At 43.8% G+C, this 20,531-nt stretch overlaps 1 protein-coding gene and 1 pseudogene across 1 annotated transcript; one reads left to right on the forward strand and one right to left on the reverse strand.

The window, feature by feature from the left end:
• The first annotated feature begins 543 nt into the window (after positions 1-543).
• On the forward strand, positions 544-1,394 carry LOC134464890 (apolipoprotein L3-like; annotated as a pseudogene).
• Positions 1,395-4,303: 2,909 nt separating this feature from the next.
• On the reverse strand, positions 4,304-18,535 carry rundc1 (RUN domain containing 1). Its single transcript, XM_063189204.1, has 5 exons — positions 17,968-18,535; positions 16,298-16,456; positions 14,405-14,603; positions 11,685-11,780; positions 4,304-7,859 (listed from the first exon to the last, which is right to left on the reverse strand). Exons 1-5 carry the CDS (start codon positions 18,364-18,366, stop codon positions 6,946-6,948), a joined length of 1,767 nt encoding a protein of 588 aa, XP_063045274.1. The 5' UTR covers positions 18,367-18,535; the 3' UTR covers positions 4,304-6,945.
• Positions 18,536-20,531: the final 1,996 nt, after the last annotated feature.

The raw sequence follows: 20,531 nt of genomic DNA on the forward strand, positions 1-20,531 counted from the left end.
AACGGCAGAGCCCCATCCAAAACCTGATGCTTCTCATACCAACCAATTAGTGGTTAATCTTGTTACCGTCAAGTCAAGCTTCATTGTCAGGTTTTACCATGGTATGCCATGGTTACTCTTGAAGCAAAACCATTACCATGTTACCATGAAAACCATTGTTCCTTACTAGCCAGGAATCATGGTTATTCATGGTTTTCATGTTTTTCAGCATGGTTTGAGACTATAGTTTAACCAAACCATGCTCCAAAAAACATGGTTAAATGTGGGTTTTATGGTTACCCAAGCAAACATCAAAACTTGTGGGCAGCCGTGGTGTAGGCCTTATGGTATTAATTGTAGTCATTTGTTTCTATCTTTATCTGCATCGATCTTGTGGGAAGTTTCAGGGTCCAGACAGTGTAATTTTCATTAATTTCACATTGCACCAGTAAGAGCAGAGTGTGAAGGTTCAATTAGCAGGGTAAGAACACATTTTGCTCAAAATATTGCAATGTACACACCATTATGGGTGACAAATCTGAGTCTTTCATCGGTCTCTTCAGCCAGCGCCACAGAAGGATGCTACAGTTCCTCTCTGAGTGTGCAAGACAGCTGGATAACATGACATTTGGGGCTAATATCTCTAATGTGGCTGGTAGCTCAGTTGGGGTGTTGGGGGTGTTTTGTACATAGCTGGTTTGGCCCTGGCTCCTGTCACTGCAGGTGTCTCTGTGGGGCTCACTATGGCAGGTGTAGGTCTTGGAGTGACCAGTGGTGTAAACAGCCTGGTCACCACCCTCACTGAAGTAGGTGTCCATTTGACACATGGTAATACTGCACAAAATAAGCTAAATTGTTTCATGGACGATGTTCAGAAGTTGGTACTTTGTTTGGAGACAGTAGCAAACAGTGAATGTCCTAGAAATGCAGTTGATTGTCTGAATGTACCCTCAAAGGCCGTGCTAGTGAAGGCATATGGTACTGCTATTGGTATTGTTAATAAGGGCATCGATGGTTTGATAGAAGTGCTTCAGACAGAAGGGGTGGCTGCAAAAACTATGCAGTTGGGGCTTCAGGAGGCAAAGGTAGTAAGACACATTCCCAAGTTGGCTAGTGACCTGCCTGATGTTGGGCAGTTAGCCAAGGGGCCACTGGGCATGTCAAAGGCAACACGGTCTCTCTTTATTGCTGCGAATGCAGTTTTCATTGGCCTTGATATCTTCAACATCTGCAGTGGCAGCATCAATCTTTCCAAAGGGAGCAAAAATGAGATGGCCAAGCTGATCCGCTCCAAGACAGCTCTGTGGCGCTCAGAGCTGGACTCCTGGAAGCAGATGAATGACTCTCTGTGCAGAGGGTTTTCGGAGTTTAGCAGCTGCCAGAAAATCCTGGAGCAGCCATTTTACCCCCATTAAAGGTCCAGCCTCTCAATTTATTTCTAATTTATACCCATTCATGAATGTCATATTTTTCAGGCATATTTACTACCGCCGTCCATTCCAAGTACAAACCCCAACTCCATAGAAGTTGGGACGCAAGCTTAATTGTGAATAATAACAAAATACTGCCATTTTCAAAAAGTCTGGTTCTGACATTAGTTGGAGAACGGTACAAAGAAAACATATCAGCCATCAAAACTGACCAAAATTATTGTTTTGGGGGATATTCATGAATATGTAAATCCAACGTGTCTCAAAAGAGTTGGGACGGGGACAATAAAAGGCAGCAAATGTCGAGGAAGACTAAAAACAAAACAAAGAACAGCACTTAACAGTTAATAGCATTAACCGATGAGATGATTTTATATAAAAACAGTGTTGATTCCTATCTTGGACATGATTTCACCAGCTTAAATGGTAGGTGTATTCCTTGTCATGTTTTTCAACGTTTTCCTTTCTGTAGTGCTTACAGTGTGACAGGTCTTGACCAAAAGCCAGCCATTTTATGTCCTGCTGGTCCTTATTTTGAGATTATTTGGAGTTAAACTGTTAAAACACAGTAGAGAATGCAATTTGTCCTTACTATGTGGCAGTAATCGAAGATCTCCCTTCAAAATATAATGCACGAGTGACTTTTCATGCGGTTTAAAACCCATGTATTTCATTCAGTACTATATTCAATTCTACAGGTGAGTTAGAGCAGCTTAACCAATGTACTACTGCACCCCCATGCCATCATGGAGGCTGACTTTTGAAGTTAGCACTAACACAACTTGCATGGTCAATTTTCACTGTAGCACAGGATGTGTAAGACTCTATTATTTTCAAAAAGAATTGACTTCTGCAACTTCTGTTGACTTCTGTAAGCAAAGGACAGTTTCCCATGTCGTCTGGGTCTATTTCAAGTGAGCTCAGGTGGATAGGGGAATGTTAAACCCCTCTATCATTTGCACACATGAAGCGTCCTTAATATGGTCAAGTTTTCACTAGCTGTAATTCTCGGAGTGCTAGAGTGAGACAACAGCCAATATATATTTCATGATGTCATGGACCTATACAATGATATTAATGACAAAAATATGTCTTATATCCACTCGATCACGGTAAATCAATGGAATTCAAAACTTTATGTAATAACTGTGGTAATTGTTCCCTCTGCATCTTAAATTCTGAGTGACTCAGCCTCTCCGTGATTTAAGAAGAGAAAGAAAGCCCATTGGGAAACTCCAACTCCCCATTGTCATTGTGACACAGCACTCCACAGCACACAAGTGAACACTGCGAAATTGCATTTATGCCTCACCCGTGCAAGGGGGCAGCCCTCAGTGGCGCCCCATGGGGAGCAGTGCGGTGGGACGATACCATGCTCCGGGTACCTCAGTCATGGAGGAGGATGGGGGAGAGCACTGGTTGATTACTCCCCCCACCAACCTGGCGGGTCAGGAGTCGAACCGGCAACCTCTGGGATGCAAGTCTGACACCCTAACCGCTCACCCATGACTGCCCTCTTGTCTTGATTGTCTTATACCTGGACACTCAAATTGTTCATCAGTACAATTCATTTTGAAATGTTCTTCCTTGTTGTTTTTTTCTTATTTGGATGTTTATAACATTTCACGGATCCTCGTCCCAACTTATTTGAGACATGTTGCAGTTAAAATATTAGAAATGAGTACATATGTCCCCTAAAACAATATTTTTTCTCGGTTTTAACACTTGATATGTTGTGTTTTCACTATTCCCCATCTAAGGAATGTATTGAATGTTTTGAAAATGATAGCATTTTGATTTTATTTTCAGTTTACCAAACGTCCCAACTTCACCGGAGTTGGGGTTTGTATTTACATTATGGCTTGGAAATGTACACTGTTCATACATGAAAAGACAGAACCTCTCTCTGTAATCTGCCAGTTTGAAGAATCAGTCATAGACATTTGTGGTTGCAAAACCTACTCATATCAAACCAGACAATATTTCTTAATTTATTTAGCAAATATTTAAAAAAAGGTAAAAATTGTGAATGGTTTGTATAGATTTAGGAAATTTAAAAAAATAAAATAAAGCTGCACTCTGCAAGCTATCCCTTCCCTTTTATTAACGTGCGAGACACTAGGCCTAATTGTGTTCACGAAAATTGCACCACCCATGAAATAACAAAACAAAAACACTTACGGCAGCAGTTGATGTACGTCGAGGATCTCCACATTTGTGCTCAATAAAATGGGAATAGCAGTTTTTGTAGATGCACTGTAGCGATGATGCTAAGGGACTTCCCCTTTGCTACAGCTGCTGTAGGGGGGTTATAAGACGAGAAAGGGAATTAAAAGATAGATATACAGAAGATGTGATATACAAAGTAATATAATATAACATATAATATAATGAATAAGATTTCCTAAGGCCTTTGGTGTCTTTATTGTGGAAAGGTCAGTGAAGGTCATGACAGGAAGCGAGTGGGGGAGAGAGAAGAGATACGATTGGGCGCTGTGGCGAAGTACATTTCTGAAACTAAGGTGCATAGCCCCATCTGTTGGTGATGCCTATTCCTATGGATGGGACTGACAGCATGTGGAGTATTTTTTTTATTATATGTTTATTTTTCAAGTAATATATATTTTTATTTCTAGAATTAATACTGGCTATTCACAAGTCACACATTCAAAATATTTTTCAAGTACGTGTATTCACCACCACCATCCAGGGTTGTAGGTTCCTGTGGGACGGAAATTCTGTGACAAAACTACATAGACAACATCATTATTTTCACTATCATTTGGTCGGCTGATGGGTGTTAATTTAGAGCCCTGATAGTATGCTAATGAATATGTCCACTTTTTAAAATCGCTTTGGACAAAAGACTCTGCTTGTAATGTAATGCAATATAATGGTTTGCAAATATTGCCTTATTCGTTTACCTTCTAAAAAGGGTTGCTTCAGATTCGGGGACCACAGCTGCTCCAGCGATGCCGGTTTTACAGCTGCTCAGAGGAAACTAGTCGAGAACTCGCATATGTTCTGAAAGATGAGTTAGACTTTGGTATTGAAATAAGAAATCAAGACTAATCAGACATCAAACGTACTCCTGATGAATTTATTTGGTCTCTGATATAGTGGTTAAAAACAGGAGTTCAAGAGCAGATGGTCGGCACAATAGGAGAGGTGTACAGCAGGTGTGTTAATTGGACTTCAATTGCAGCAGGTCATTCCTTTGTAGTTTAACAAATCAGAAAGAATCAACACAATCATAACATAGTCATACCAACTCCATTCGAGGTAAGTCAATGGTAAACTTGTCACTTACAAGCTTTACCTTTCCTAGAGTAAAGACTACAACCAACACGATTTACTTCTAAATAAATAAATAAATAATATCCTTAACAGAACATGCAGAAGAAAACAATTACAGTGTCCCTACACAGACAACTCGGATATGGCAAATTAAGTTGGCATGTAAACGGGTTAACCTTTGAGATATCACATGATTTGCTACATAGCCAAAGAAACACTACCACATTATGAATAGTTTGCGAATACAATTGTGTACATTCATACATTTTCAGATATGTTTGAATCCTTTCATAGCTTTTCTTTTCAGCATAGTGTACAAATTACAGGTCCTTCAACACAAAGAGAACAGTCACTTTCACATCCATCACAAATCATTTGCCTCAACAAAACAAAACAAACAAAAATGTATCTAGTAGCGAAATACAAATATAGTTTTCATTTTGGATATGAATTAAAATGGCATTAAAAGGCGGTGAGCAGCAGTTTGACACTGGAGGTTGGGATCCTAGCAGGTCAGGTCAACCCAGTGAGGTTTCTGAAACCCTCTCCCCGTTTTGTGAAAGATCAAGACATCAGCAGTGTACAAACATTAAGGTCCAGCAGTCTTGAATCAAAATCATGACACAGGTCATTAGAGAAAGATGAAAATACACAATAGTGTATTAATGTGTACAGCAGAGGTCTTATTCATTTCCCCCCCCAAAACCGACAGAATCAATAAACATGTAAATACTAGGACTTGGTAACCTGGGGTTTGTTTCTCGACAGCGTCTTTGCTAACTAAGTTAGCAACTTACTTAGTTGCAATGCAATTTCCCATAGGGCACCAAGTAAGTTGCTAACTGGTTGAGAAATGGGGTCCTGGTCCCTTACTGTATCCCAACTCCAACTCCGTCTTGTCTGTCCCTGACCTCAGAGAGTGGCCATGGAGACCGGCATGGGTAGAACACCCCTACCTCACCTCAGATGAGATTTGTCTTAACAGAGCCTGAGCTAGGTTGGCTCTCACGCAGACCCTTCGTGCTTCGTGCATCTTCGTTAAACTTCGAGTAACAAGCATCGCATGAGAACCAGGTTAAGCCTGAACACCATGGCTGCCTGATTATGGTCTTGTAACATGTGTTGGTGGCCAGCTCTTGTTTATGTCCAGGTGACATTCCCTTTCTCTCATTCATCCCTTTAGAGTTGATTGCACTCTTTGATTGTTTTCCCTCCACAACTGGCACTTCTAAATCCATTAAAAAGATATGAGATGATATAGAATACTATCGATCAGATAGTAAAAGTACTTACAGTACATATAACATAATGCAGTATATAAAGTGATTGAATCGGGAAAGTACCCAGTATTATATAGACACGGCACATAACGAGCAGGTGGTTCAACCCTATTGTGGTTTAAAACATTCAAATTAACCGTCAATGGCATGCAGCATAAAAGTCTCAACACGTCAGAAGGGCAACGAAGCCACATCTGACAACAATAACCTTGATATGCTATCCATCACTTGTAACAACTTTTTTTTGGACATACAATTTGCACATCAAAAGGACATCACAGCCATCTTATTCAAGCATTGTAGTGTTGGTGGCATTGATTGGTCGGGCCAGCTCTGCAAGGTAAGTCACGCAGGAATTAAAATCCAGCATTTTAAGTTGATATCTTTTTTTCCCCCTGCTGTGCATAACACCAGGTAGCGTAAGCTGTATCATAATAAAAGTGCCTATAGGGGAAAAGCAATGCAGCATATTTCAGATTCTCACAGCCCTAAGGGAGATTGAATGACAGTGATGGCCCCATTGTCTGTTAACCTTCAGCATTTACTCTCTCCATCTCAGGCTTTCTTCCCTTGTTCTTTCCTTTTTGTCCCTCGTTTTCTCAACGGGAGAAAATGACAAAGGAACACATTGGTCAAGAGCACATCATGGTAGGAAGGAAGGAGTGATGCCAGGAGAAGGGAGAGAAAGGAGAGTATATAAGTAGGAGAGAGAGAGCAAGAGAGTTAGAGAAAGAGGAAGAGGGGAAGACTTTAGAGTTAGACACATACCCTAAGCTGTCGAGGAGGAAGAGGCTCCCCATTCTCTTAACTCTTTCCTGTCCTTTGAAATGCGTCGTCGTGAGAGAAAAAAAGCACCCCATCTCTTCACCCCATCACTCCCTTTAGAACGCATCCTTGTTGGGGGGAGTCGGGGCGGAGGAGAAAGAACCTCCGCTCCGATTCCCTCACTCCCCCCCCCTTCAGAAGGCGTCTTTGATGTTCTTGAGCTGCCGCACGGCCAGGTCGACGGGCAGGCTGAACTTGAGGTGGCTGAGGCGTCCCAGGATGCGCAGGGCGCCCTCGAAGCCCGTCTGGGCCATGTAGCTCCAGGGCTGGTAGTGGGGGCCCACCAGCGCGCTGGACTTGCACAGCAGGTTCAGCCAGGAGACCAGCCGCCTCTCGTTGAGCGCCACGCACACCAGCGCCTTGAACTCCGAGTCGGCGCCGCGCTTGTAGCGGCTGTGCTCGTGCAGCACCTGGTGCACGGCCCACAGCAGCGACTGCTTGGGCGTCACCGTGACCGGCCCGCCGTCACGCCCGCCACTGCCGCCCCCTACCGGCAGGCTGAAGGACTGCGACAGCTGGCGGGCCGGCGACTCCACGAAGGCCGGCCCGTCCTTGGAGTGGTAGTACTTGACGAAGAGCTCCCAGGGGTGCATGTTCTGGGCCTGGCTGGGGCTGTAGGGCAGCAGGCAGGCGATGGGCGCCAGCACCAGGCTCATGCCCGGGGAGGGCGCGTACAGCCCGTGGGCCAGCAGGTCCCGCAGCGCCATGGCCAGGTCCTTGCGCACGGTGGTGGTCAGCTCGTCGCGGGGCCCTCCGGGCGACAGGCAGACGGTGTAGCTGACCATGTGTTGCTCCTCCTGGGACACCGACTGGCGGCGGGAGGCCTGGACGCGCACGCGCTCCACCGCGGCCTCCAGCTTCTGGAGCAGGGGGCCGTAGTCGCCGTTGCCTGACTCCCCCCCTCCGCCGCCCTGGGCCCACAGGGTCTGGGGCACGTGGCCCGCGGCGCAGCCAAACTGGCTGACGGCGAAGATCTGCAGCACGGCCAGGGCACGCTGGATCAGCTGCAGGCCCGTCTCACGCATCCTCTGGGCCTGCTCGGGGTCCACTGCACACACCAGAGAACAGGAGACAGAAGAGTTGTTATTGTTTGTTTGTTTACATTTATGGACGATTGTGCAGCTGTGGCTATTTCATGGCCAGTACAGGTAATAAAATTCGGTAACACTTTATTTTAGGGATACATCTATTAGCACTAATACATACAATATTAATGCCTTAGTAAGTAACTTGTAAGGCATGTACTAAGCAAAATCAGACAGTTGTTAGACATTTATTCGCAAATGTCTTGTTCATGCACAATAAGGGATGTATTACCAATATAACCTTAGTAAGGACCTAGTAGACCTAGATTTCTATTTATGAGTAAGCAGTAATGGCCAGAATACAATGTGTATAAGCTCCTGGTACACTGTGTGAACAAACCCTGAACAGTGTGAAAACAGATGTGGAATAAGGGTCCCTATTTTAAAGTGATGCATTGCTCAGCCCAGATGGCTTAGGGCCCCCGCACTACCTAGGGCCCCCACTCTACCCCCCCGGGAAGCAAAGTGTAAGAACATTTCTGGATCAACAGCAGCCTCATTAGACATGTAGATCTCCCTTATTCTACTCAATATGTCAAAGAGTAATTGGAAGCATTATATAGCAAGGATTGGACGTAAACTTCTCAGTGACGGTGGGTGGTGAGATGTCATTTTTTCATACACCAATTAGTTTTAATTGTAAAAACCCTACAATAAATGCAGAATATAACGATGGGTAATAGTTTGGAAGCGAAACTAAGCTATTCCTTTGTGACAAATAAGTTAATGTTTGAGAAACTTAGCTCCAAGAAGTGCAGTGCATGATGGGTACGGCCTTAGTCAGAAATGCAATGCATGGCCAATGCAGCAATGATAATATTTCTGTTGTTACGTACATGGCAAATTGTTTGGATAGCATCTAAATTTCACGCTTCAAAACTTTTTGCTTCAAAACTATTATTCTAATGTTCTGCATTTATTTTTGGGGTTTTTACAATTAAAACTCAGTGGTACATAAAAAAAATTACATCTCATCAACCCACCACCATTGACAAGTGTACGTTCAATCCTTGCTATATAAAGGCTCCTGTTACCTTCCTGACATTGTTATGAAAAAGACAAAACTAGATAACTTAGCTGGGTAGGTGTTAATCATTTAATTTACCCTTACACTTTGTAGATCAGGGGGCCAGGTAGTGCGGGCCTGGATGGTGTGGGGGCCCTAGGTAACGAGGGGGACTTTGGTAGTGCGGAGGCCCTGAGCCATCTGGGCTGACCAATGCATCACTTTAGAATAGGGACCCTTATTCCGCATCTGTTGTCACGCTGTTCAGGGTTTGTTCACACAGTGTGTCGGGAGCTTATACACATTGTATTCTGCCACTTACTACTTACTAATAAATAGAAATATAGGCTTACTGGTCCGTACTAAGTTTATATTAGTAATAAATCCCTAATTGGGCGTGAACAAGACATTTGTGAATACATGCTTAACAACTGTCTTATTTTGCTTAGTACATGTCTTACAAGTTACTTACACAGGCATTAATATTGTATGTATTAGTGCTAATAGATGTATCCCTAAAATAAAGTGTTACCTAAAATTCACATTAAAAATCAACAATGATCTAAATAATTGAATAAATAAAATACATTAAATAAGATTGGTCACATCAATACATTTTAAAAAGTTCAAAACCTTTATAAGAGTTGTCATGAGGAGCATGCTGCGGCACACTCATCTATAGCCACACAGCATAGCAAGGATACTATTCACTATTGTGAGTCCAGTAGACAAATGCTAATTTGACATGCTTTTAAATGGGTCCACAGCACACAGCGGAGAACAGGTTATCAGAGAGTTAACAGGAGGAACATAACCATATAATACAGCGCGAACAGCCTTTGTTGTCTAGTAAACAAATGCAATCTCATCACACGTTCAAATGGCCTGAATATTTATGTAGTTATATGTTTGTGCGGCACCAACTTGTACTAATTTTATTTGACCAATTCTTGGTTGTTGCAGTTTCATGTAATATAGTCATTATCCCACACTTTATTTTGCAATATCCTTCACATGGTCCAAGGCACACAGTAAAGAAGAAATTATAATACAATATCATGTGAGTCAATGGTGGACTGCACCTATCTCTGGGTGTATTCATAAATTCAATCTACTGGGAGGCCTTGTAGTTTTAAAAGCCTGAGCAATCCATCTCCCTTTGTAATAGCGAACGGTTTTGTTTACATAGTAAGTGTGCCTAAATCAAATATCCCTGTGGGTAACAAGTGAGCAAAAGAAGCGAAATATCCAAGGCACTCTTCCCAAAAAAGTTAAAATAGCTTTATTAAATGGCTAAATCATTGTAGAAAAGTTAAAAAACGCCAACATGTTTCGGCCAAGGAGTGGCCTTCATCAGGGCAGAGTCAATACTGAATCTCACTGAATCTCATCTCACGGCCCTGCTCTGGCCATCCGGTAGGGCACTCGCCTGCCATGCGACTGACTCCGGTTCGATTCCCGGCCCGGGTCCTTTGCCGACCCCTCCCCGTCTCTCTCCCCATTCACTTCCTGTCTACCTCAGACTGTCCTGTCCATAATATGGTGTGAGTTCCAATATGCAACCTTGCGTCCTCCACTTGTGATTGTGGCCTCGTACAAGGAAGTAATATGTCATGATGACATCACTGACAACAGCATTATATTTCAATATCTCGCAAAAGCTCAATGGTAAAGTGATTGTATCATTTGCAAACTGGACAATGAATGACGAATAGTCCCCAAAAAATTGTTTTGGCTTGGCTGACAGCGAGTAGACGTTATTGTTTTCTCCACGGAGGAGGGGCCAGAGGGCGGGGCGAGGCCACAAGCACAAGTGGAGGACGCAAGGTAGCATATTAGAATGCACAGAAAAGTCTTTTTTTTTAAAAAGAGGGAAAAAAATCTAATCTCACTTCTGAGCACAATGTTTAGCACGCTGACATTATTCTGTGGTGAAACCACATGTGGTCAGCCATGGCCTAATTGTTAGGGAGGTGGTCTAAAGATCAGAGGGTTGCATGTTCTAATCTCACCCTTCCCTCTCCCTACACCTACTGTACATCCATGGCTGAAGTGCCCTTGAGCAAGGCACCTAACCCCACCTTGCTTCAGGGACTCTAACCAATTCCATGTACCGGTTAGCTGCTTTGGCTAAAAGTATCGGCTAAGTGTAATGCAATGTAATGTAACTAATACAGTCAAAGACAGCATTCCAAGTACACATAGTGCACTTTTTTAACGCTTTGTTTGAAACATCCCATCATACTGCAAATACTGCATCATCCTAAAAGTGCTTTTGTATGTTGCATAACATTTTAATAATAAACAATATGCAAGCAAACCCATGCCCTCGATAGATGACCAGGGCCTAGGAAAGGGCTGCATAAAAAAGGATGTTCAGGTACTGACAAGTCAAGGGAAGCAAGCAATGTAAATGAACATTGAAATTCCCCAGAATTCTCCTTTAAGCTTAATTAGGACAAGTGACTAGACTTGAACTGAGCCATTCATAAACATACTGTATATTGGTCAATTACTTTTTTGGGGGGGGCTCAGACGTCAGCTGGTACAACCACAGCTAATGCAAGTGATTCGTAACTGTTTTTGGTCTTTTTGACTTTTTGACTATTTATAACAAGACAGTGAAAGTGGTGACAGGAAGCGAGTGGGGAAAGAGAGACGGGGAAGGGCCAGCAAAGGACCCAGGCCGGGAATCGAACCCGGGTCAGCCGCATGGTAGACGAGTGCCCTACCATTTGGCCACGGCAGGGCCCTACATATGTTTGTCTATGGGGCCACTCACCTTTCTTTCTGCCCGCTGGGCCTCTGGTGTTGGGTCTGGCAGCATCAGCCTGCTGACTCTGTTGGCCATCAGAGAGAAGAGGATTCCCCACCTCATCTGGCAACACAAGGAGACAAAAACATGCAATTGTAAAAAAAAAGGCAGGACTGCAGGGTGCAGGACTAGCAAAATCACATGAGAACTGAAAGTAAAGTCCGCGACACCAAGCTCTCGTTTCACTTATTTTAATGTAACGTTTCGGGCATCATGCTGCCCGAAACGTTACATTAAAATAAGTGAAACGGGAGCTTGGTGTCGCGGACTTTACTTCCGTTTTCAGACAAAAACATGCAATTCAATAGCATTACAATGGAATAACAATAACCCTTAAAATGATACTGTCCCATAATTGGAAATGAGCTTATTTTACACCTCCCCTTGAGTTAAATAATAGGGTTTTACTGTTCTCCTGTACTTTCAACCGTTCTCTGGCTATGGCAGTGTAAATTTTACCTCCATGCTAGCAGTTAACATTGAGTCCTATGAGACCAGCTCGCGGCTAACTGGTCTCATAAGACTCAATGTTAACTGTTAGCTTGGAGATAAAATGTGCACTGCCATAACTAGATAGCTGCTCGAGCTTGCTAGTGAGTGAAGTCATTAGCTTTATTCATGTACACACAGACTTGAGGACAATGCAAGGGTAACACATTTGACAAATATTAACCTGCATTTTTGCTCTCAGAAACAGCCACCCTGGTGGTTTAGAACAAGGAAGTGGCTCATTGTCGATAGGACCAATTTTGTACGTGCAAGTGGAATGTTTCTGTGGAGACACTTTTCAACTGTCATTAGTAACTTCAGTGTTGTAGCTTGCAAGTGCACTCGTTGTTGCTTCATTTATTTATATAAACTCCAAGCATGGGTAACATAGTATTTAATGGATATTAACCTGCATTTCCTCTCATAATCTGCCAAAGTTGTGAAGGTTTAGGACAAGGAAGTATTTGCCTGTTGTCGACACTCACTGAGGACCAATCACAGCAGCTGCTGTTCACGGTAGTCCGTGACAGTCACAGTGAGAGATATTCACCACCTGGGACCCTCTGCTAAAGTGACCTCCCTTTCTGCCTAACCATTAGACCAATGGTCTCCAAATGGTGGCCCATGGGCCAGATCGGGCCCAGGCATGGCAAACATTTGGCCCACCATGAGGCTGGAACAAATGACACCATACACTGTATGTGTACAATACATTGCTGCTACCTCATCTATTACATATAACTATTGTTATTATACTGTTACTATTGCTACTGTTCTGTTATCATTTCTATTTGTAGTAACATCTATATTCTACATTTATCTTATCTTCTGTCTACATGTTCAATGTTGAATGTTAAATGTTGAATGTTAAATGTTCTTTTGTACTGTATGTATTATTGACCACTTATTGTTACCAGTCCATCACTGTTACCTGTCCTGTCCTGCACTTTATGTCAGTCTGTAAAATGTCAGTCTTGTACATGTCTATGTCCTGGCATGGTATAGAGAGAAAACGTAATTTCATTTTTCCTTGTATGTCTGTGCATATGAAAAAAGTGACAATAAAAGCTGACTTGACTTGACTTGACTTGTGTGCTATCTGTGGCCATATGGTTGGGCGATTTGTTTGGCCCTTAGCCTCATTTGTGCAACACAATTAGGTCCTTTACTTGGGGGAAAATATTTGGAGACCACTGCAATAGGCCATCCTTTAGACCAGGGGTTCTCAACCTTTTTGGAACAAACCACACCCTCCCTTGACCTCATCCTAAAGGTCAGATTAGACTTCTGCAACTGCGCTCGTCAAAACTCGCGTGGGTGTGGCCACGAACCAACATTGTATTCATGCATCTGCGAGTTCTGCGAGGTCCGAGGTCTCGTCGCGAGCCACATTTGAAATTGCGCGATTAGACTACTTTCACTACATTGTAAGCACTGCGGTCATTATTAAGCAATGTTGCTTTCTATCGCGGTTAGCTAGGTATTTTCACACAAATTGCAAAGGCAATGCACTGGTATCAATCATTATTTGACATACCCAGTCTGTTTTCACGAGCAGAAAATGCAAGCATGTGAAGACAGTTGATTCTGCCGATGTGTGTTTACATTCGGTGGAGGAACGGTAGTAAAACCGCAGGCATTGTGCCACGAGTGTTCAACTGATGCATTGTTTGTTACTTAGCTTGTAGCTTCGTGTAGGCCTATTTACACACATTTACACACAAGGCATTAATAAAGTTTTTAACAGAATACAGCTCTGCTCTCGCAAACTACTGGCATTGCGCTGCCACAAGAACAGAACAAGGAAGTAGCGAGACGACCAATCATAGTGCCTTTTTGTCTGCGTACTCCGCGTCCGTCCGACGGATAGTTAGAATTTTTTGGAGGCGCTCGACGACGGGCGCAGAGCCTCTGAGAGGGGGGCGTGGACTCGCATAGACAGAAAACGGACGGACGCAGATTCTATGCGTCCTAAGCATAAATCTAGCTTAAGCCTCACAACGCCCTGTTGACCTCTTGATAAGGCTGTCAACACCTCCCCTTAGTATTCAAAAAATAAATGGACTAATGACTCCAATGACAACTAGGCACTGCCCCCTCTCAACTATATCCGTCTCAACGCCCCCTTGGGGCTCCTCCACGCCCCCTGGGGAGCTGTAGCGCCCCCGTTGCGAAACACTCCTTTAGCCCGACCTTACCCTGGATGAAGTTGATGAACATCTCCAGGTCCCGGATCTGTGTTTTGAGCTGGTCCACCAGCTGCTCCTTGACGCGTGCGGGGTTGACGATCTGGGCGATGGCCGTGTCCACCCGCTGCCTCAGCTCCTCGGGGCTCAGCCGCCCGATGTCCTCGTTCAGGTTCACGTCCAGCTTCTTGATCAACTCGTCGATGATCACCTGCAGAGACGAGGATGAACCATGCATGTTCTTAAAGGGACACTGTGCAGGAAATGGTCAAAAAAGGTACTGCAACTATGCTGCTCATTGAAACTGGGCTGCCTATTGCCAAATTTGATCTTTACATGAAAGTTTACTAAGTAATAAACAAATATTTTGTACTATGGTCCATGTACAGTTATTTTTTTGCAGCTAAAAATGGCTATTTTTGGACATTCAAAATGGTGGACCATGGAGAAGATCCCCCTTTTCATGTATGAAAAGTGCAATTTTTCCAGTCATAATGAATACTTAGAATTTGATGGTGGTGTTAAGTATTCACGAAAAAGGTAACATTAGTGAATGGGCAGCATGAATTCTAGAAATAAACAACTACAAATCTCACACAGTGTCCCTTTAAACCCATCATCGGCCTATACCAGGGCTTGCCACTGGCACCTGCCAACCGGCCAAATGCTGGTAAAACTTGGCTGTGGCTATGTTTCTATTTGCTTGATATAGGCTACTTCCATGTAGAAAGCTATATCTTGCTTTAGCACCTCATCTTCTGAGGTTAGACCTACACAATCATGATAAAGAAAAAAAATACAATATAAAATTTGTGACTGGTGGAAATCACTAAGTTTTGTCAGAGGACTCGCTCAACTTCTTGGAAAAAATGAATGTCTTTGGGTGCGCGATAAAAGGTATCAACTGATGGAAATCACTAGCCAACGTGGCAAGTGGGTGAAAAAGTTAACGTCAAGCCATGGACTGTACTACAAAGCTGGTTCAGGAGTATTCATGGACCAGGCTCTTCTATTAGATGATTTACCTCTTAACACAACCTGGTTTACTCCTTAACCAGCTTTGTAGTATAGGCCCCAGATATTGACCTATCCCTGTTTTTGAAGGTTTTTATTTAATTCAAATAATTGAAACTGCATCAGCAAATAACATCACCCAATGTAAAGTCCATGGGTTGGCAATGCGGTGCAGCTGATGCACACACGTGTGACCAGTGATGTCCAGGTGTGAGTGAGGCAGATTATCATGAAGATTTGCCTGAGGGCTTGTTTACATTAAGGTGTAGCTGAATGGTTTTCATTACAGATGCACCGTCCATGACAAAGGGTGCCCTCTGCCTATTAAATCCTAAATATCTCAGTCTCCGAACCACATACAAACATGAAATAAGTTGCATTTAGAAGCTAGGAACCTCGGTTTGCATTAGGATGTGTTCATTCAGCTCTAACTTACCCACATTTTTAATAAAACAGCTCGAATCTCAAGAACCTGAATGCCGCGTATAACAATGGCGGAAGGCGACTCCAGAGACAGAACAATTTGAAAACGGCAGTTCGTGATAGTGCCGTGAAGCTTGCACTGTACCCACTGCCTGTGTTATATGAATCTTGAAATGTCCATGTGGGCATTATACAGTATTTCTGTAAGCTACTTGACACCTGAATTACCCCTTGGGATCAATAAAGTTACTCTATTCTACTGTAAATTGGCCTTACCACCCTGCCGTGGCCATCCGGTAGGGCACTCGCCTGCCATGCGGCTGACCCTGGTTCGATTAACGGCCTGGGTCCTTTGCTGACCCCTCCCCGTCTCTCTCCCCATTCGCTTCCTGTCTACCTCTCATACTGTCCTGTCCATAATAAAGTCTAAAAAGACCAAAAACATATCTTTAAAAAAGTTGGCCTTACCCGCTGCCTCTCCATGACCACTGACTGTGGCACGGAGTCGTAGCTGCCCTCCTGGTAGGCGAAGCGCTCCAGGTCATCCAGCTGGGTCTTCAGCTGCAGGATCAGGTCCTTCTGCTTCTCCCGCTGGGCCTCCAGGCGCTCGCGCTTCTCACGCTCACTCTGCCGGCAACACAAGTCAGGGGTGAGTTTCTCGAAAGCGTACTTGTCAGCCAGTTAGCAACTTCTGTAGTTGCCAATGGGAAATGGCATCGCAAACAACAAAGTAGCTAATGTAGTTAGCAACAATGGATTCCAGAAATGCACCCCAGTTGAGGGGTCTGTACAAAGAAGCTGGTTCAGGAGCAAACCAGGGTAAGTTAAGAGGTAGATCATCTAATAGAAGAGCCTGGAGTTAGAAAATGAGGACTCCAGGCTCTTCTATTAGATGACTTACCTCTTAACTTAACCAGAACCAGCTCCTGAACCAGCTTTGTAGTAGAATAGGCCCCAGGTCATGTCTCATTTTGTATGTTTCAGCATATTCATTTTAAAGTATTTTGTCGATTTTGTTTCTTTTATAGACTTGACCTGTTATTACGGGTCCATGTCAAGGTCTCATGTGGACACATGTAAATAGCCATTTTGGCTAACCCTTCTGTGTTTACATTTTATGTTTATGAAATGTACACTGCCCCTGTCAAAGAAATTATCAACATCAGCTGGCTGGTTCAGAAAACGGCAGAAATACGTGGTCGAGACTTTACTTCCCCAATGCTGAGATTGGCACATCTGATACAAGACCCCTATTTCACAGAATGTAAATATTTAATAACCCACATCAGACCAGACAGCGCCTCCATGCAGGCAGACTCCTCTATTCCTAATGTCAAGGGCAAGGAGCGGGAAGGAGGAAAGAGAGGGGATTAGGAGAGAGAGGGGGAAAGAGAGAAGGGGGCTATCAGGGCAATATCTATAAGGAAACACTCACCAGGTCCTCCTATGTGAAAGGCATGTAAAGAGCGCAAAGGGAGAAAGACAGAAAGCAAACAATTTCAGGCTGATTTTCCATAACATTTTAGCAAGGGTGGGGCGAAGGCAAAGAGAAACAATGGCACAGCGGCTCCCTTCTGCAATCAGTCTACACTGCTGCTTGTCAACATGGAGTTTGATTAATGAAGGAATAATCTGGCAAGAGGGGGGGGGGGTGTCTGGGAGAGACAGAGCCAAAATGAGACTCAGGATAATTAAGTAGTGTGTGTGTGTGTGTGTGTGTGTGTGTGTGTGTGTGTGTGTGTGTGTCTTGATTGTTTGTGTTATTTTCCCTCTTTTCAACTAGGACTCTGTGTCTTTTCATCTATGATCGTGTTTATCCACAACACACCAAGTACAACTAAAGCATGAAGACCGTGACATTCTGTAAATGTGGTTGATGATACTCTGCTGCAAGTGCAACATTATTTTGAGGCACACTTGTGCCAATGATGACGCATGAATGAGAGATCTGGCCACTGAACCAAAAGCGTTTCTTTTCATTAGGTCTGAACATCATCTCCCCTATGACACCTCCATGTTGATCAATATTAGGCTCCTGTCAGAGTAGAGAGGGAAATTGGTACATCCAACAGGTTGAGACAGTGATAGCGGAACAGCTGTGATTTGTTTGGGTAAGTGGTAGGCTACAGTATACTCACAGAGTTTTCCAGTATTTGCGCATCCTTCGCCCGACAGCCAACGACATGCGGACAGCCCTTGAAAGCGAACTCCTCCAAATCGATGAGCATCCTCTCTTTCTCGTCGCTATGAGCATGAACGATCTGTTTCAAACGAAACTGCACTTGTGCAAAGTGTGAGGTAAGGGCCAACAGTGAGGAGTTCGACTGTTCATGCTCCTCTTCCAGTTTCCGCAGTCTGGCTGCCATCTCGCCTTCATTGCCCGATGAGGGCACTGAACGCGAGCGCCCAGGCTCCATCAAGTCCCGTTTCCCTCGTTCATCCTCCGGGTTGGCCACCGCTCCAACGGGTGCCCATCGCTCTCCCGTGCCAGCCAAGGCAGTTTCGCTGTCCGATGTTGACAGTTCCTCTGTCGACATTTTGGCGCAGTGCTGGACGGCGCTGCTGCCGTCCTGTGATTCAGCTCAAACAGACCAATACGTTATCACCACTCCACCGAACCCCTTACTTTCGATTTGTGTTATACGCGGTGCTTTCATTCCAAAAGGAACATCTAGCCTGTTAAGGCAGGTGCAACGCCATCTTGTAACCAGCTATGTGCGTCAGTACCTGAGGTCCAATGAATTGATAAGCTACGTCAACACAACAATGCAAAAATGTAGATCTGTAAGCTTCTCTCACCGGCCACGGCAAGTGTTTCCGTTTACCCAGCTATTGTACAGATCAGCAATAGCCACAACCCGGATGTTACGCAGAGCGTAATGACGCCAACACATCGCTTATCCTTTGGATACGCCCGTATTCTGTTCTATTCTGGAGCATTACATATACCGGTAGTACAGATTACAGCACAACTGAGGAAGATAGGCATACAGGGCAGGCTTCCCATTCATTCATATCTCTCCAAACCACCAGGTGCGCCACGCACTAAATGAAAGTCAATGAGTGCGTAAAGCCATCTTTGCGCTACAGACAAAACCATTTGTGATTGGTTACATAATGTATTCCCAAGCCAAGCCCTTGTTTATTTTTAGAGGGGTGGCAGAGACCTGCAACATCAGAGCTCAAGATGAGGTTGAATGTCCTTTCAGATCACAGGTCTTATAAAAGTTTAAGGTGGTGTGTTAAAAAAAAGTATTCAGAAATTCCTTATGTTGCCCATCCATCAGCCTATCCTGGGCAATATTAACTGACTTTTTTCATTTCTGGTGTGTGTGTAGTTTAGATATCATGCTATGCAAATACAGATAGATTTTTGTGGAAGCTAGACTAAGGTCTGTGTACTATAGCGCTGTAATTTTTAATTTATATTTGCATTTCACCAAACAAGTGGTGGTGGTGTGTCCTTTGGATTGTGTGGAATGTTCTCTATCTTCTCTCCTCTTTCACATCAAGTAGCCTAGTAGCAGTGATTTTCAAATTGGGGGCCGGGGGTGCTAGGGGGGACACGGCAGGTTGGCAGAAAAGAAATAGATCAGAAATATTTCAATAAATTAAATAACTAATGTACACCAAAATAAACCCAAAATAATCTTAACAATATTCCAATTAGTGAGGAAGCACATTATAATAAGTTATGATTTTCAGTGGGGCACTGAATAACAGACCTAGAATGCTTGTGAAACTGGATGCACACAAAAATAGTGTGGCACGACCCACAAATAGTGGGGCCTTGGCTGGAATATTCCGCTCTATGGGGCGCCTAGCCATGGTAACGTTTGGGAACCCCTGGCCTAAGGCAAGCGTGTAGGGCCCTAAAATGACTTTTTTGCACCACCAGCCAAATTGGCTAGTAGATATAAATCTTACTAGCCAAATACACACTCACCATTGGGTCAAAGTGGCTAGTATGTTGGTCTTTTCTACCAGCCAAACTAATATTTCACTAGCATTTGGCCGGTTGGCTGGTGTTCATTTAGAGCCCTGTTAGTGTGGAGTTTATTAAGCGTGCAGCCATATGATGTAGCCAGTATTTACACAGGAAAATGGCAAGTAGTTAAGGGCAAGAACTGCATAATAAGTGCTAGTTCTCAGGTAACAGAAATCTCAGTAGGCATGAGCATACAGCCAACATCACCAGCGGTAGGCTATTCATTCACTGTCCTCCTTGTTTCTCTGGAATCAAGTTTTTTTTTTCTCTGTTGTTGAACAACTTCCTCAACCACCAGCATTCCATTCAGAACACACAAGGAAATCCATTGCAGAGGCTGGCCCTTTCTTCAGGGCGGGATTAACACACAGGCTAGATATGGCTGAAGCCTAGGGGCCCCCACCTGCCAGGGAGCCCCCAATTGGCGCAAAGTCATAAATTGCAGAATTATGGCAAGATATGATATTGACCATTTATTTTTAAAACTTATTAATACTCTCCACAACTTGCAGACTTGTTATCTTTAATTCCTAACTTGTAATTATGACACTGTCTATGCAATTTTGTTGCAAAATTTGCCTTCCGGGGGGCCCACAGCAGCCTGTAGCCTAAGGGTCCCAGGCCACCTTATGCCCTTCTTGCATACACTTTGAGCTTTTACCAGAACAGCAAGATGCCCATTGGCCTTGGCAATATCAAACAAAATGTGTGCAC

The sequence above is a fragment of the Engraulis encrasicolus genome, chromosome 2 (genome assembly GCF_034702125.1).
Source record: "Engraulis encrasicolus isolate BLACKSEA-1 chromosome 2, IST_EnEncr_1.0, whole genome shotgun sequence".
Classification (NCBI taxonomy): Eukaryota; Metazoa; Chordata; class Actinopteri; order Clupeiformes; family Engraulidae; genus Engraulis; species Engraulis encrasicolus.

What these genes read in the sequence shown, in the direction of transcription:
- rundc1 (XM_063189204.1), bottom strand. Translation starts at nt 18,366, where the DNA reads ATGTCGACAGAGGAACTGTCAACATCGGACAGCGAAACTGCCTTGGCT. An exon ending in TGGTCATGGAGAGGCAGCGG is followed by an intron (nt 14,604 to 16,297) that starts GTAAGGCCAACT and finishes TCGTCTCTGCAG; the next exon opens with GTGATCATCGACGAGTTGAT. An exon ending in GTTCATCAACTTCATCCAGG is followed by an intron (nt 11,781 to 14,404) that starts GTAAGGTCGGGC and finishes TTGTGTTGCCAG; the next exon opens with ATGAGGTGGGGAATCCTCTT.